This window comes from Watersipora subatra, chromosome 4 (genome assembly GCF_963576615.1).
Source record: "Watersipora subatra chromosome 4, tzWatSuba1.1, whole genome shotgun sequence".
In the NCBI taxonomy this organism is placed as follows: domain Eukaryota; kingdom Metazoa; phylum Bryozoa; class Gymnolaemata; order Cheilostomatida; family Watersiporidae; genus Watersipora; species Watersipora subatra.
Genome location: NC_088711.1, coordinates 21,824,470 through 21,842,088, shown reverse-complemented (window position 1 = coordinate 21,842,088; position 17,619 = coordinate 21,824,470). Strand labels below are relative to the sequence as shown.

Sequence of the window (17,619 nt, the reverse complement as noted above, 5' to 3'; positions counted from 1 at the left end):
TATATTTTGCAAAATATTTTATTTTCTTAAAATACACTATTGGTAAATAATATAGTACTTGGCCTCAAGGCTATATACATGTAGTTAAAATTGTATTTAAGCAACTTAGATTATGCTTTAAGAAAATAAGCCGATATATTTAGGGGTATTTTTATTCAAATGAACTATTTATTAGGGGTAGTTTTATTGACATGTGCTCTCCATTAGATGTAGTTTTACTCGAATGTACTATCTATTAGGGGTAGTTTTGTGTACATGTACTATCTTTTAGGGGTAGTTTTATTTACATGTACTCTCTATTAGATGTAGTTTTATTCGAATGTACTCTCTATTAGGAGTAGTTTTATTTACATGTACTCTCTATTAGATGTAATTTTATTCGAATGTACTCTCTATCAGGGGTAGTTTTATTCAAATGTACTATCTATTAGGGGTAGTTTTATTTAAATGAACTCTCTATTAGGGGTAGTTTTATTGAAACTTCAGGTGTCCCCAGAGCAAGGTATTGCGCTGACTGATGAGTTTGTTCTGGAGGTTAGTGGATGTGAAGATGAGCCAGACGACTTTCCTCTGTTTTTCAAGTTTATCTCAATTTCGGGTGATACTGAGCGTGATCTCACATCCTCGCAGCTTGACAGCATTGCCACACAGGTTTTGCCGCAAGGTAGGGAGATGCTCTATAAATAAACGTGACTTCTCAGTTTTATAAAACCGATTTTGCTCAAAAGCTGTAGCGAAATGTTACTGCTCCAGTGGATGAAAGGCTGGAGATAATTTTAACCATTTGTCATTTCTAAAAGCTCCCTAGACTGATTAATTTTATTCTGTAGTAAGCCAATGCTTTTTTTCTCTTTTTATTAGTTATGTAAAGACATGGTCATAACTAGTTTGGTTAACAATAACATTGTTAGGTTAACACTAACATCGTTTGGTTAATAATAACATAGTTGGTTAACGATAACATAGTTTGGTGCTTTTAAATTTTGTTGCTCTCCATGGCTTGACAAAAACTATTCGTTTACATGCTTGTATTTCATAAAACAATTTATAGTTATAGTTATTATTTTATGGCTGCTTTTACTACGTGACCTGTGTTCCATTTAAACAGATGGTATCACAGACGTTGATCTTGTGCATCGCCCAGCATTAATTATGGTGTTATCTCAACCTCTCTTTCAATATTTCTAAATATCGAAATTGTACAACATTACAAATGATAGTTTTGTAATTTTAGGCAGTTTTTCATTCCGAGTGATAGTCTGCGACCAGCAAGGAGCTTGCAGCAGCCTATCATCAGAGGGAGTTGTGTCAGTCTCGGATGTGGAGCTGAATGATGATTTTTTGAATTCCATCACCACTCAGATTGAAGAACAGCAGACTCTTTGTAAGTTTGTGTTGGCAGAAAATAGTAAACTTTTCACTCTTGAACTGCTTTATATTTCTTTGATTCAAAGAGCTTGTGCTGAATGAGCTTTAGCCATAAAGTGTGTGAAACATTGCCTACAGCTAATAGTTTATTCGCTACATTTTGATGGATTTTATCCTGGTCTTGCAGCTCAGTTTATTTTTTGAGAGCAAATCGTTGGCTTCCCTGTTCATCATAACAGTCTTCCGTTATACTAAGTTACCATTATATAAGGAGATAGAGAGTGAGTTTGATTGGTTTGTTTGTCGACAGCGGGTTCGAGTAGTATGGCCTCAGCTGCAATTGGTTACCTTGTGGAAGGAGATGTTTCAGACGAGTTTAAACAGATTGGCATGGATATTGCAAAGAATGAAGCCAAGAACACGCTAAGCAAGGCCAACGCTCAGTGAGTTTCGGTACAAGTCAAGCTTACAATTTTTTACTCGAACTGCCATGACTAAGCAAAACATCTTCCTATCATTGCTTTGTCAAATATTAATGAATGAAAGTTATGGGTTTATTTACTTTGATGACTTTGCTGTGAATCAGATAGATTCTCGCTATTCTACAAGTGTGGAAATTGGCAGATGTAGATCAATTTAGATATGAAGACATTTTGCATTTGCAGGTTGTGCTGAATTGTTTGACCACAACATTGATAGGTTACTTTTTACAGCTCTTTGTATTCAAATGTTTTGTTTATAATTCACCCTATGCATCTTAATCTCTCTGTGTGTATATAGAGCTGACCCAGAAGGATGCGCTGACAACTTGAACTCTGCGAGAGACACACTATTACTTACTCAGGATGTCACCATCAACGGAGTCAAACAGCCAGTTGTGGACTCGAGTACTTCTCAGCAGCTCATGAACAAGTCAACTGAGGTAATTCAAGCCTCTGTAGACGGGACAGGTAAGAATTATAATGACCAAGTATTTGTGACACGGAGGAAGTACTTGCGAAAGTGAGCAGGTGCTTGTGAGAGAAGTGAGCAGGTGCTTGTGAGAGAAGTGAGCAGGTGCTTGTGAGAGAAGTGAGCAGGTGCTTGTGAGAGAAGCGAGCAGGTGCTTATGAGAGAAGTGAGCAGGTGCTTGTGAGAGAAGTGAGCAGGTGCTTGTGAGAGAAGGGAGCAGGTGTTTGTGAGTGAAGCGAGCAGGTGCTTATGAGAGCTTGTAGGTAAAGGTAAAAAGATGTCGTTACTTGTGATAGGAGGAAGTAGTACATTTATTATTATGCCGGAAGTTTTACAGAATTTTAAAGTTAAAACAGAAGTTAAAACAGAAACAAGCTGTTTTAACAAGCGTCTATAAAAATCATTTAGTAAACATTGTATAATATAATTGGTTGTCATTAAACTATTAGCAGATATACGCTGTTCTGTTGAATCATACAGATACTCATATGTACTATTTTGTTTTCGCTACTGTACTTGCTACTTGCATCTGTTGTGTCGAGTCATACAGATATTCGCTGTCTGAAGCTGTTGTGTTGAGTCATACAGAAATTCGCTGCCTGAAGCTGTTGTGTTGAGTCATACAGATACTCGCTGCCTGAAGCTGTTGTGTCGAGTCATACAGATACTTGCTGCCTGCAGCTGTTGGTTAGAGTCATGCGAATGTCTCTTCACCTTCACAAATCTTCCAAATATATGGAGCTTTTAATTTTATGCCTTACCACTGGTTATCCCCTATTATTCTATAAGTTATGTCAATCTACGTGTATGTACTTATTTTATTGTTCGTATTCTTGCAGAAACTGATGGAAACAGTAGAAAGAAGAGAGCTACAGAGGAAGCCTCTTCAATCAACCCTATCGACATTGAAATGGTAAACTAGTTATTTCTAGATCTATATAGCCTGACTCAAGGTTGTAACATTTTTTAGTGTGGCTCACTTTAAGCCAAATGGAACACAAACGTGTTTTTTTTACTTGCTTTTTTGACAAACTACCAGCTAGGTCATTTTGCGCTTTGCAAAGTTGTCTTTTTTGCCATATAAGGCAAAGTTGATCTCTTACCATATAAGGCAAAGTTATGCTCTTAACATATAAAGCAAAGTTATGCTCTTAACATATAAAGCAAAGTTATGATCTTAACATATAAGGCAAAGTTATGCTCCTAACATATAAGGTAAATTTATACTCTTAATATATAAGGCAAAGTTATTCTCTTACCATATAAGGCAAACTTATTTATTCTCTTACCATATGAGGCAAACTTATTTTAACATTAGTTTGTTAGGCTCCCAAATATCTACTCTGTATTGCTGAAACCAATGTAACTTTTTCAACTCATGTTTTTTATGTTGTTTCCTTTTTGAATAGGATTTGTGATAAATGTTTAAATAAAATGTACTATAAGTATTGAAACACACGTAAACACCAAAGTAGTTCAAAGTGGCTGTGCGAGTCACGCTTGCCGACGCAATATTTCAGGGAGAGAGCATGATGTTAGTACAAGTAACAGCACTTGAGGAAACTGCTGAAGAAGATATTGACAAATCTAGTGCTGATTCTTTCTTTGACACCCTTGAACTCATCTGGCAGGGAGTTTGTGCTGGCATCGTCTCGGGTCAAGAGCCTCAAATTGGGTGAGGTTTCGCTCTCAGTCTAATACAACACATAACTTTAGGTTTGAAGGCTGGTTGTAGTGCGTGCGCTAATTTGATCAGTTATAATTTGATAGTCATTGTTGTTAAACCCCCTGCATTTTCTCAACTGCTATGCATCAAGGTTCATTGAATACTAACAACCCAGCTTTATTCATAGACTCATATCTAATGCTTGTGTTGAAGGTTTTCTCTCACCCCGTCTAGCGAATGTAGATATAATTACTAGAGTATTTACTATGGCAGTTATTCACTGCACTCTTATAACGGACTGCTGCCAATATATGCTGCCAAGACAAGTCTTAAGAATAGTTCTTCTTTGCAGAAAATCTTCCCTGCTGACCTTCAGAGCCCATCTCACAGCATTTGACTCCTTGGCTAATGCATCTATGACCGTATCCTGTGCTGACTGCGAGGAGGTAGCCACTCCAGCAAATGTTAGTATCTGAGGCTATTTCGAAACATTCTCTTTAGCTCTACGCCTCCTTTTCTCAAAGACTTGGCAATACAAGGCCATGTTTCATTATAATGACTCCTGCACTAAGGATCGCTTTAGTCTACATTGCGTTTCTTACACTAAATGACAAATAATGTTAATATTGTTTTCATTATGATTTATATATAGTCAATATTGTAAATAGTATTTGTGCTGGCTTTGTATCGACCAATAATATTCGTACTGGCTGTATATTGACCAATAATATTTGTACTGGTTGTATATTGACCAGTAATATTTGTACTGGTTGTATATTGACCAATAGTATTTGTACTGGTAGCATCTCATGCTGCTTAAAACTTTATTTATCAATTACACTGCTCCCAGTTTAGAGCTAAAACTTTTAACAGTTTGTATTTTAACTTTTGCTACTTATCAGATGATGTCATCACTAGATAACCTGTAACTATTTGGTTATGTCCTTCTAGTTCACGTTAGGGAACCATATAGCCAATAGCTATGGTGAGTGGAACTGTACAGATGGTGAGACGTGCTATGGAGGTTGCCTCGCTACCGGTCAGCTTAACTACGACATTCTCACAGCCAGCAGCGATGCCATAGAACCGTACGTCAGCGCAAGGTGGGTATTTGTTACAGCACTTCTATGTAGGTGAAGGAAGTCAATAACAAGACTCATATCAACCAATAACATATGATATTCTCAGGTCATGACTCTGACCATAGATGTATCAAAAAGATCACTCATAGATGTAGTCATTGTTGTAGATATAGTCATGCTCTAGTACTGTTTTCTTTTCATAAAAAACATGAATTATTCTGTTAAATTTAGCGATATCATATGAAAATCCACAAATATTGAATTTGGTTTTTGGTAGGATTAATGTGTAGGAACCATCATTATATCTACTATAGTGAGATTATCTGCTATAGTGAGATTATCTGCTATAGGTAGACTATCTGCTATAGTGAGATTATCTGCTATAGTGAGATCATCTGCAATAGTGAGATTATCTGCTATAGTGAGATTATATGCTATAGTGAGATTATCTGTTATAGTGAGATTATCTGCCATAGTGAGATTATCTGCTATAGTGAGATTATCTGCTATAATGAGATTATCTGCTATAGTGAGATTATCTGCTATAGTGAGATTATCTGCCATAGTGAGATTATCTGCTATAGTGAGATTATCTGCTATAGTGAGATTATCTGCCATAGTGAGATTATCTGCTATAGTGAGATTATCTGCTATAGTGAGATTATCTGCTATAGTGAGAGTTGTATTAAACTCCGTAACTTCTGTATAACTTGTTCAGCGATGATCTTTCTTTTGCAGGTTGAGTGACATTGTTGCCATTCATTTAATTAACCCAAGTACCTTCGCCTTCACTACTGTTTCCAACTTGACCTCTCCTATTCAGTTCACCATACAACTGACATCTACTCCCCAGACTGCATCGTACGAGTACATGGTAAGAATAATTATTTTCTTACTATTTTTTGGTCTCCGCAGAACTCTCTACAGCTTGTGAGCAGTGTGGGATCGTTTTACGGTCTTCTTATAAAAGCGAGTCTCGTCATAGTTTCTAAATTGCTGACTCATTGCATGCTTCCATACAACATACTTCTACATCCCTGTTTGAGTTCTTCCGTAATCATTTCCGTATTGTCGGAGACTTTTAATAGACATTCTATTATAACTGCTTTATAGAGCTGGAAATAATGAGACAAACAGTTATGTGCTCTAATCAGACCAGAGCAACTCCATATGCACAAACAATAAAAAAACATATAAGAGATAAGCCTTCAAGCAAGGACATTTCGGTCAATATGATATATGCATGTAGCCCTTCGGAATAACTCAGTAAAAGAGTTTGACTTATTCATAGAAATCCCACGACATGATTGTGGGATTTTCCAGAAAACTTATTTTAGTATATTCAGGGTATTTATATCTAATATGGATCATCAATAAATTCTGAAATCAAAATGGTAACATTTGTGCAGCTATTTGTATCGCCATATTTTACTCAGTAAACAAAACCCTACACGTTAACGAGAAAACAGCTGAGTACATAACTTCTCTAAGCTCATGACATCAGTAAATTACTAAAAAGGTTTTTAACTTATTTAACTATCAAGTAGAATTATTGAAAACGTACAGATGCTGTCTGTAGGTAATGCAGTTTTTCTTACGTTCTTATTGATAGAACTTTATCATTTTACACTCTATGCTCATGAATTTAGGAAACAGCGACTTTTGTCTCTTGAGGCGCTTGGTTTTATGTGTCCCCCTCAGGTTAAACCTTGTCTTGTTCAGCTATGGTACACCCATGATCTGCGCATTGCTTAGTGAGAATTTGGTATAAAGTCGTCGCTGTGTCTGAGGTGAATGCAGTGTTTTTAGATCATTCTTCTCTATTACATTTCATAGCAAAGACATAAATATTTATAGCATTTACTACTTTGGCAAACAAGCTTCAGCTCAAGGTCTAGTCTACGTATTGATTTATTGTAGTGCCGAGGATGGGACAGCCAGCTCAATGATTGGTCAGATCGGTTCTGTCTTGCTGCATCGCTTGACAACTCAACTGGTGCTTGGACTGCTGTATGCAGTTGCTACTCTACTGGATATTTTGCGTAAGTTTCTCTACTTTAGTGTTAATCTCTCTTTTCCTTGTCAAGTCTCTCTACTTTAGTGTATATCTCCCTCTTCCTTGTCAAGTTTCTCCACTTTAGTGTATATCTCTCTCTTCATTCTCAAGTTTATCTACTTTAGTGTATATCTCTCTCTTCATTCTCAAGTTTCTCTACTTTAGTGTATATCTCTCTCTTCCTTCTCAAGTTTCTCCACTTTAGTGTTAATCTCTCTCTTCATTCTCAAGTTTCTCCACTTTAGTGTTAATCTCTCTCTTCATTCTCAAGTTTCTCCACTTTAGTGTTAATCTCTCTCTTCATTTTCAAGTTTTCTCCTCCCCAATCTTTAAACTTTCATTATAAAGCTACCAAAACATGCTACTAAAGTGCACAGTTAAAATGCTGATTTTTAAGGTATTATAGTTTCCTTCCAACAAACTTTGTTCCTAAAATCATAGTATAAAATGAATTACATCATTAATAAAATGAAATATTTAGGTTATAGTAAAATGCTGGTTTGGCAGGCATGCTATTAGTATTAAAAGGTTTGTATAACGTTTTTCTTATAATACTTTCATATACTGAACTGTGTTATTATTTGTTATTATCATTATTATTTGCTGCTGAAAGTATAGTTCATCAAGCATCAAATAACTGAACTAAGCATTGCCAGGGATTGTTACTGGATAGCCTTAGATCTAGAAGTCTCAAAGAACTGATACAAGAACAGCATGTTTATTGTAAATTACCTGTCAGCATGCTATTTACTGCATCTTTGTAGAGTGTTTGAGGGAGCTGAGATTATAGATGCTGCCCTTTATGCAACTACTGAATCTTGTAAGTACTTTATCTATATTTATTTATATTAATTTTAATTTATGTAATTATATTAATTATATTTATCTATTTTATTTATATAAATCTCAAAGTTTGCCTGTTTTTTTCTGTCGTCAATGTGTCCAGTTACAGTGAGTAAAGTCTTACAATGAAAATTCCCCATCGAACTCACGACAATCGTAATAGCAAGTATACAAACGCATGCACCTGACCATTAGGCTAAGCCGTTCTTTTTTATTTAGTTCATTTGCAATATCCTTATCGCGATTAAAGTTAAATATATACGTTCTATTATGAGTTACTATTACCTTTTCTGTTTGTTTTCCTTTTTATCATACCAAATACTGGTATGATCATATTCAAAATTTTGATGGATGGCTTTTGCAGCAACAGTAATATTTTTATTGACACACTTCTATGTAGTTTTTGTTATTATTAGTTCAACGTTATCGTGATTTGCATTTGATCTTTTTTTAGTTCGTTTAAATTGTTTCAGTATCAATTCACTTTTTATTTTAACCACTGTAAGAAATCCTACTTTATCTAGTCATTACTTGTTAATTATTTCACAGTTAAGCACATCTAAAACACTAAACACTCTTACAGTAAAAACACTAAATTCACACTCTTACAGTAAACGCACTAAATTCACACTCTTACAGTAAATACACTAAATTCACACTCTTACAGTAAACACACTAAATTCACACTCTTACAGTAAACGCACTAAATTCACACTCTTACAGTAAATACACTAAATTCACACTCTTACAGTAAACACACTAAATTCACACTCTTACAGTAAACACACTAAATTCACACTCTTACAGTAAACACACTAAATTCACACTCTTACAGTAAAAACACTAAATTCACACTCTTACAGTAAACGCACTAAATTCACACTCTTACAGTAAACACACTAAATTCACACTCTTACAGTAAACACACTAAATTCACACTCTTACAGTAAAAACACTAAATTCACACTCTTACAGTAAACACACTAAATTCACACTCTTACAGTAAACACACTAAATTCACACTCTTACAGTAAACACACTAAATTCACACTCTTACAGTAAAAACACTAAATTCACACTCTTACAGTAAACGCACTAAATTCACACTCTTACAGTAAAAACACTAAATTCACACTCTTACAGTAAACGCACTAAATTCACACTCTTACAGTAAACACCCTAAATTCACACTCTCACAGTAAACACCCTAAAACATTTAAATGTTTTTAGTTTTTCTCAATCTATTTCAACTACACAAAAACACTTTACTCATGATTTGAAGTTTAAAAGTTAGAATGGTAAATGTTGTATATGTTAAATAAAAATAAATATTTTGTGCAAAGACTTTTTTATTACCTGGGCACGGCCGGGCACTCAGCTAGTCTGAATATAATTCTTAGCTAGAAATCATGGAGAAGTCTACTAAAGAAACAAGATATTATGTTATGCTAAAGCATAAGTCTGTATTGTGTATGAGCATCAGTCCATGTTGAAGTGCAAAAGCTCTTTCTCAATGACGTATTCTCGATGCACTAAAGATATATTGGTGATGCGTGAATTCAATAATATTATTATAGGTTCTAGTTTAATTTAATGTAAGAAAGTTGTTGTATATTATCGATCAAAACCTCAACGTACAATATATCTATAAGTTGGATTATGTTTACTCTGACCCACTGAAAATGTTCATTTTGCCAGTAATGGTAACGAACTTGACCTCAACAACACAGTCAACCTCTAGTTCTGTGGCTACAAGTAAGTTGGGTGTCGAGTCTTATATTTATTCTCCATCTGTTTAAGATGTGACACTTTGCTATCGCATATTTGTCATGTGTGTTCTATTGGGAGTTGTCTTTCTTGATGGGGACAGTTTGTGGTGTTTAGTAGTTATCCCCTCATATATAGGGCAACGAATGTCTAGTTAATTTTATGGTAGATGTTTTTATGGAATTTGCTCGTTTGTCAGTAAATTTAATCTTTGCTATATAGCCAACCATTAGCTCTGTAGCTATTGCATAAAGAGGTTCGGTGTTTGGAGTTATCTTTCTTTTCTTGCTTTTTAAGATCCCCGCTTCCTATTTATTAAAATTTTTTCTCCTTTGCTCTATAGATAAATACTGGATTTGTCTTAATTTGTGTGAAAAGTTTTATGTAGAAATCATTTACCTTGTCATTGTTTAGTGGTTAATATGAAGGATGCAGCCTAAAGCATTTATGGTTATTTTTCAGATATAAAAATGTTCTTATTGAGTTCATGTCTATATCCATCAGAGGTATTACCTTATAAATTCAAACTGTTTAGTTAGGTACAAATGCAGTGATAGTCAACGGCATCTCACCTACTGTCTTCAATGCAACCAACGCATCTGATTAAAGTTTTACAATGAAAAATTCTCACCGTACTGGAATTGATCTTGTGATAATTGCACGCATGCAAGCATGCAAACATGCGCACCTAACCACAAGGCTAAACCATTCTTATCTAATCTAGTTCATCTACTGTAACAGTATCCTTCTTGCGATTTATGTTAAATATGTATGTTTTATTATGAATTAATATTACCTTTTGTGTTTGCTCTTTTTTTGAAATTTTGTTAAAAAAGCCGTTCAAACTGCATATTCAGCTTTGTTTATTTGTAATTTTCTGTAACGACACAATTTCAATCTTCAATCTCCAGTTATTGCAGATGGAAATCTAGACATTTTAAAACTGAAAAGGTTCACATAGACATTCTCGAGTAGGAATTGCTTCTACATTCTATCTCGGCTCGGTCAGTTGAAGCACCCTCGTGCGCTTCACTGAAGTATTTAACTTTGATATCTCATTTTTACATTTGTGCTAGTATCGACTATCGAGAGGTCGATACTTGCACAAACTATGCTGGCACAATACTGGCATAGTCGTATTCAAAATTTTGATGGATAGCTTCTTCATCAACAGCAATCTTTTTTATTGACACGCTTCTATGTACTTTTTGTCATTATCAAGTCAACATATTCATAATTTTTATTTATTTTTTCTCAATGTGTTTTACATGTATCAGTATCAATTAACCTTTTATTGTAACCATTGTAAGAAATCCTACTTTATCTAGTCATTACTTGTTAATTATTTCACAGTTGAACACATCTAAAACACTAAACACTCTTACAGTAAACACCCTAAAACATTTAAATGTTTTAGTTTTTTTCTTAATTTATTTCAACTACACAAAAGCACTTTACTCGTGATTTGAAGTTTAAAAGTTAGAATGGTAAATGTTGTTATATGATAAACAAAAATAAATTTTCTGTGCAGACTTTTTTATTACCCGGGCACGGCCCTGCATTCAGCTAGTCTGAATATAATTCTTAGCTAGAAATCATGGAGAAGTCTACTAAAGAAACAAGATATTATGTTATGCTAAAGCATAAGTCTGTATTGTGTATGAGCATCAGTCTATGTTGAAGTGCAAAAGCTCTTTCTCAATGATGTATTCTCGATGCACTAAAGATATATTAGTGATGCGTAAATTCAATAATATTATTATAGGTTTTAGTTTAATTAAATGTAAGAAAGTTGTTTTATATTATCGATCAACACCTCAATGTACAATATATCTATAAGTTGGATTATGTTCACTCTGACCCACTGAAAATGTTCATTTTGCCAGTACTGGTAACGAATATGACCTCAACAACACAGTCAACTTCTAGTTCTGTGGCTACAAGTAAGTTCGGTGTCGAGTCTTATATTTATTCTCCATCTGTTTAAGATGTGACGCTTTTCTATCGCATATCTGTCATGTGTGTTCTTTTGGGAGTTGTCTTTTTTGATGAGAACTGTTTGTGGTGTTTAGTAGTTATCCTCTCATATATAGGACAAAGCATGTCTAGTTAATTTCATGGTAGATGTTCTTATGAAATTTGTTCATTTGTCAGTAAATTTAATAGACTTCATTTTCACTATATAGCCAACCTTGAGCTCTGTAAATAAAAAAAAGTTTTGGTATGTGGAGTTATCTTTCTTTTCCTGCTTTCTAAGATCACAGCCTTCTATTTATTAAAAATCTTTCTCGTGTGCTTTATAGACAAATGCTGGATTTGTCTTACCTCGTGAGAAAAGTTTTATGTATAAATCATTCTCCTTGTCATTGTTTAGTGGTTAATATGAAGAGTGCAGCCTAAAGCATTTATGGTTAGTTTTGAGATGTAGAAATGTTCTTGAGTTCATGTCTATATCCATCAGAGGTATTACCTTATATATTCATACAGTTTGGTTGGGTACAAATGCAGTGACAGTCAACAGCATCTCACCTACTGTCTTCAATGCAACCAACGCATCTGGTAAACTCGGTGTTGTTCAAATGTTGACGTTATGTATTGTGATATCTTATACTACTGCATGGCAGCCAAGTGTTTTCTATTTAGTGCTTTCACGTTGTACGGTTTTGATACAAAAAGCGTCTATGATACATTTGTTTGTCTGCATGTCTACATAACCATCTTGCCTCTGTGTTGTCACTGTCTAACTCCTTACAAATGGTAGTTGTTTTTTTATTGTTAAATTTTCAAAAACCCTCGCACTCTAACATGGTTGCATTGCCCATAAATATTTTTCTAAGAAGTTTGTACGTGGCAGCTTACTGTGTCTTTTGGCGCTATCTAAAGTGTAATAATTATACAAATTTTGACAATTGTAACCAAACCAGGGGTGAGTTTTTTTCAGAATTCTCTCACCAAGTTGTGGCGCATTTCTGCTTAATTTGTGGAAAAAACGTACCACGGTTTGCAATTTCATATAATTTCTTTGTCAGATAATATATTTGTCTTTTAATCAGAAATTTGTAATTTTTTAATTTATCACTAGTTAAAAAATTATGATTTGCAGCTGTCATTTTTCTCATTAATAGATTTGATAGAAATTAACAAGCACTTACCTATCATTGTCAGTTGTCGTCTTTGAGGAGACCACAACTGCTGCCAACTATCTTAATGGTTTGGATGAAGGTGACCTCAGGAGTGTATCTATCAGCTTTAGAATAGATGCCGACCATGCTTTGCTGCAGACACATTATGAAAGTGTTGAGGCAGGTGTGCTACTCTGGCTTAATGACGTCATGAATGTGTCGGAGAGTCGTCTTATCAATCTGCTTCTCACACAAGGTATTTTTAGTGCTTTATCGTGTATCAATGATTATTGTTTACTATGTGAACCTCCATTAAAATATTGAAGTTCATAAATTCCACAGTTGGTTGTACTATACCTATGACAAATTTGAGTAAAGTTTAAATATAGTTTTAACAGATACAGCTAGAAATTAAACAACATCCACTCAATATTAGGTCCAAGTTTTTCTGATGGTCAAAATAGAATCTTAATATCGAGCTTAAACCACATTCATAGAAGATTTTGAAGTTACGCTCCTACGAGGGATTCAAAGTGAACTAACATTTTTCACATATACCGTTAATATCAATAAGATGTTATCATAATCTTACAGTCTAAGATGAAGTTTGATTAAAAAATATTTAAAAAATCTAAAAAAGAGTGCCTGTGTTCAAAAAAAAAAAAAACATATACTTTCAAAGCTATCCGCAAACTATCAGCCTCATTATTCATTAAATCTTTTATCTGGTTCTTGTATAGGGAGTATCAAGGTGGAGTTCGAGTTACTACCTGGTGGCTCTGGTCAGACTGGCATAAATTCTGCGATAAAAAATCTGGAAACACGAGTGTTGGCGGGTGCTTTAATACCCATAGGGGGCACATCGTACAGCTGCATAGCAGAACCGTTGGTGATTGAGGTGAATGAGAAGGAGCTAAGTGAAAACTCTTCACCCATTCTCATTAGTCCAGGTAAGTTATGAATGTGATCAGTTAGAAAGGATTGAATGTAATATATACAAAAGAGATTATCAGGTGTAATAGCTATACATACAATTAGTCTAAAATGTCAGAGAGTGGTCAGCTGGCGCAGTTGTTCGAGTGTCTGTTCGCCGTGCTGGAAGCGGGAAGTTCAAATCCTGTACGATGCGACTTTTTGTAAGCCCTAATCAGGACTTCGGACAGATGGATAAACGCCGTTCTTATTATAGTAAATACTGGTCTTCGGAAGTCCCGTGTGCTGTGACAGACTGACATGTGCTATAACTACCTGCACAGCTATTCTCCAATGCGACAAGGAAGTGATGTGGTGCAGTCGGAGTGTGTGTGACTGCCAAGCCGAATGTCTGGGTTCAATCCCCGCGTGATGCATTTTTTCTTAGCGCTCCAAACGTGGTTTCAGACAGGCGTATAGAAGATTTGTATCATATTATATTGTATAATAGATCAGAGGTGAGCTATAGAGAGATCATCAGGTGTAATAACTATGCGCACAATTACTTCACATTGCAGCAAGGCAGTTGGGTAGCGCAGTTGGTAGCATGCAAAATCGAAGATTGAAGATGGATTCCTGTGCGAGGAATCGTGCTCTCAGTGCGGTTTCGAACAGACAAACAAACAGAGACGACTCTTATTATAGTAAAGATTGTTTTAATTATGCTTTGGAATATTAGAATTGTTCATTAAGCATTTCTTCATTTTTGTTGTTCTGTTGATATTTAACTTGTACCAAACTAACTGGTCATCTTTTCATCATAAAGGCGTTTAGTGCAGCTAGTTATTACCTATATTCATGCTGAGTACTTATTCCAGGACTTCCCCTTGGTCCTGGACTGATCATCGGCATCGCTATCGGCTGCTCGCTGCTTACCATCTTGATTGTTGTCATTGTTGCTGCCGTGATTATCAAGAAGAACAATGCCAACAACAAAGTTCAGCACAGTCCAAGGTCCAGTGAAGCGCGTGAGTACAATGTGAATTCAGTATTGCCTATGCAAAAGCTACAGGGTATCAGGTCCAGCTGTTGGTATGAATATATGAACCGACTGTTTCACATTTGAGCAGAGCAGTAAGATTTTAAAGAGGAATTTTCACAAAGTTTTCGCAGATTTTATCAGAAAATATTGTTTTTTCTATCATTAGCATTTTTCATGTTTGAAGTGATTTGACTGCCAAGATGTTTCAAGATTAAAATTGGCAAACTTAATTGCGATTAAAACGCTTGCAGAAAAATACAGGTGAAATTACGTTCACTAGTTGCTATCATAGCTACGGTTGATATCGCATATTGCGTTCAAGTTGCAGCAATGCGCATCTCTATCCCTCTGTGTCTTTGCAATTATAATTACACCGTCGTTTGAGCTGATCATTTTAATTACGATCAAGTTTTGTCTATCTTAATCTTGAAACATCCTGGCAGTCAGATCACTTCAAGTATCAGAAACAATCTCAAATGAGAGAAAAATGTTGATACTTTCTGATAAAATTTACCCAAATACTGTGCAAGTTCATTATCTAGTAAATACAAAGGTTATCAAGCTTTAGTTGTATTTTATCATATAATACTGTCCGCACTAAAGGAATACTTTTTCCTTTAGTCTGGACACAATCTAATAGTTTTAAAATACATCATATTTGACGTTTTACTGTCCGCCGAAGCTACCATTTGACATATCTTAAATTTTTATGCGACTATCTGAAATATCTTCAAACAAAACTGCCCTCTGTTTTTCTTTTGACTGCATTGAAACCCTGGAGAATGCTATTTCAAACAAGTTCAAAAGCTAGACGAGTTCTGCTCATGAATTAAATGTAGAAACAAACCATGTGGCTCTGTCTTTGTCTTACACAAATCTAATTGTTGGACTGCTACAGAGCTGCCCATTGTTGATGACTATGAGCTGAAAAAGACAAAGGTGTCTCCTGATGAAGAGGCCCTCTATGGTCCAGCGCCTGTGGCTCACCAGGCCCAGCCTGTCACCTCAGACAGGATGGGTAGCACCGTCTTGCCTATTGGCAGCCGCCCGAGTTCAACCAAAAAGGGTGAGTGTGAAATGAGTCAGTAAGGTCAAGTGGTGAGTCATCTCTCTAAAGTTTAATGTAAGTTATCTTTCAAGACTTTTTGAGAGGCGATTATCTGTTTGTCATATGCCCGCTCATGTAAGGATGCTATCAAACATTTAACTAAATAGCACAATATTTCAATAATTCTAAGACTATCAGAGTATACTCCGGGTGCACATTCTAACTAAAGTGTTTTTGCTGCCATGTGGGCAACAAAATGATTCTTCAGTTAAGAGGTGTACCTTAACTAACTAAAATCCCAACTGACGGACTTTGGTTGTCCTCTCTCTTCCTTTGTAAGTTTCCTCCCCATTTTAAGCTTTCATTATAAAGCTACTAAAACATGCTATTAAAGTGCACAGTTAAAATGTTGCTTTCTAGGGTATTATGATTTCCTTCAAACAAACTTTGTTCTTAAAATCATAAAATAAAATGAATCGCTTGGACAATGCTGGTTTAATAAACATGTTATTAGTATTATAATGCTTGTATAATGTTTTATATTATAAGGTTTTTCTTAAATCACTGTGTCATGTACGGGACGGTGTTATTCTTCTTATCTGTTATTATTATTCTTTGCTACTATAGTTCACTAAATAACTGAACTAAGCATTTCCAGTGATTGTTACTGAATAGCCTTAGTACCAAAAGCTGTGCGGAACCGATACAGGAACAGCATTTTTGTTGTAAGTTACTTGTCAGGAGTATATGTACTAATGCTCATATTTGACTGGACGATCTACTAATATTCATTTTATTTCATCACAAACAGTTGACTCCATCATAATTTAGAATACAGCAAATGGAATCATGCGACAATATGGCGTAGAATGACTAGGATGATATTATTAATTTGATGAGTTTGGTTCGAATCCATGTGGCTGTGTTCCTAGCATGAGCTGCTATTCGTGCTTCAATAGCTTTAGGTCAATGATCATGTGGCCGCTCTATAAACTCAACGCATACTGGTATGAGAGTTGGGAAAAGAACCTGCCTTAAATGACTAGTCTAAACTGGTTATTAACGCTTTTAGCCTAGCCTAGGCTTGGCTCTCTTGGGGAGTGGGGGGGAGGAAGAAAGAGGGGAGCTCCTCTCTCTCTCCCCCTCCCTACCGCCCAAGAGAGCCATGCCCAGGCTACTTTTAGTCCCACCGCAAACTTTCCTGTCATCGTCGCAACAAACATTAAATATTCGATTGAGCAGTGAGCTGCACGACAGGGTTGAAGATAGATACCTGGCGTGCGCCACCTGCTCACTGTCGTCAATCTACACCAATCTTTTTAAGTTAATGTTGAGTTTATTTTTTTGTAGAAACGTCGATGACTCCAGTTGACTCAGCGCTTCAGTAGAAGGTATCAAACTGCTGACTGCTAACAGATTTGAGTACCTTCTACTTCACCTACTCTCAATTTAGTGACAATCACCTAATCAATCATGCTGTGTGACTACTTACTCAGCATGCCTCTGTTGTTCTCGCTCTTGGAGTATCCTCTACAAATTGTGTGTGGCCATTGACTGCTTGCTTTCTTTCTGTTTGTTGTTTAATACTCTAAATGTTGAACACCCTTTCAGGTGTCACGGCCATTGCCTCCATGTCGCAGTCTTTGCATCATTGCCTCCGTGTCACATTTTTCTGTGTGTGCTAATTTTTAATTTTCGGTTGGTGTTCTATATTCAAATAAAACTGTGTAAAGCGATGAAAGAAGCTAAATTTTGACATAAT

The 17,619-nt window shown here is 35.6% G+C and overlaps 2 protein-coding genes across 2 annotated transcripts in view; both read left to right on the top strand.

The window, feature by feature from the left end:
* The window catches only part of LOC137394044 (uncharacterized), a 45,604-nt gene extending 42,363 nt beyond the window's left edge, over nt 1-3,241 (top strand). The window contains exons 34-38 of the mRNA XM_068080761.1: nt 487-664; nt 1,235-1,384; nt 1,679-1,811; nt 2,149-2,318; nt 3,159-3,241. Of these exons, the coding sequence (XP_067936862.1) occupies nt 487-664; nt 1,235-1,384; nt 1,679-1,811; nt 2,149-2,318; nt 3,159-3,241 (714 nt within the window). The remainder of the gene's footprint in view (nt 1-486; nt 665-1,234; nt 1,385-1,678; nt 1,812-2,148; nt 2,319-3,158) is intronic.
* A 610-nt stretch (nt 3,242-3,851) lies between these two features.
* Nucleotides 3,852-17,399, top strand: LOC137394043 (uncharacterized). The gene is made up of 11 exons (XM_068080760.1): nt 3,852-3,994; nt 4,338-4,449; nt 4,937-5,088; nt 5,806-5,941; nt 6,988-7,109; nt 7,888-7,943; nt 12,899-13,111; nt 13,596-13,805; nt 14,646-14,795; nt 15,708-15,875; nt 17,208-17,399. Exons 1-11 carry the CDS (start codon nt 3,852-3,854, stop codon nt 17,243-17,245), a joined length of 1,500 nt encoding a protein of 499 aa, XP_067936861.1. The 3' UTR covers nt 17,246-17,399.
* Nucleotides 17,400-17,619: the final 220 nt, after the last annotated feature.

What these genes read in the sequence shown, in the direction of transcription:
- LOC137394043 (XM_068080760.1), top strand. Translation starts at nt 3,852, where the DNA reads ATGTTAGTACAAGTAACAGCACTTGAGGAAACTGCTGAAGAAGATATT. An exon ending in AGGTAGCCACTCCAGCAAAT is followed by an intron (nt 4,450 to 4,936) that starts GTTAGTATCTGA and finishes ATGTCCTTCTAG; the next exon opens with TTCACGTTAGGGAACCATAT. An exon ending in TTATGCAACTACTGAATCTT is followed by an intron (nt 7,944 to 12,898) that starts GTAAGTACTTTA and finishes TATCATTGTCAG; the next exon opens with TTGTCGTCTTTGAGGAGACC.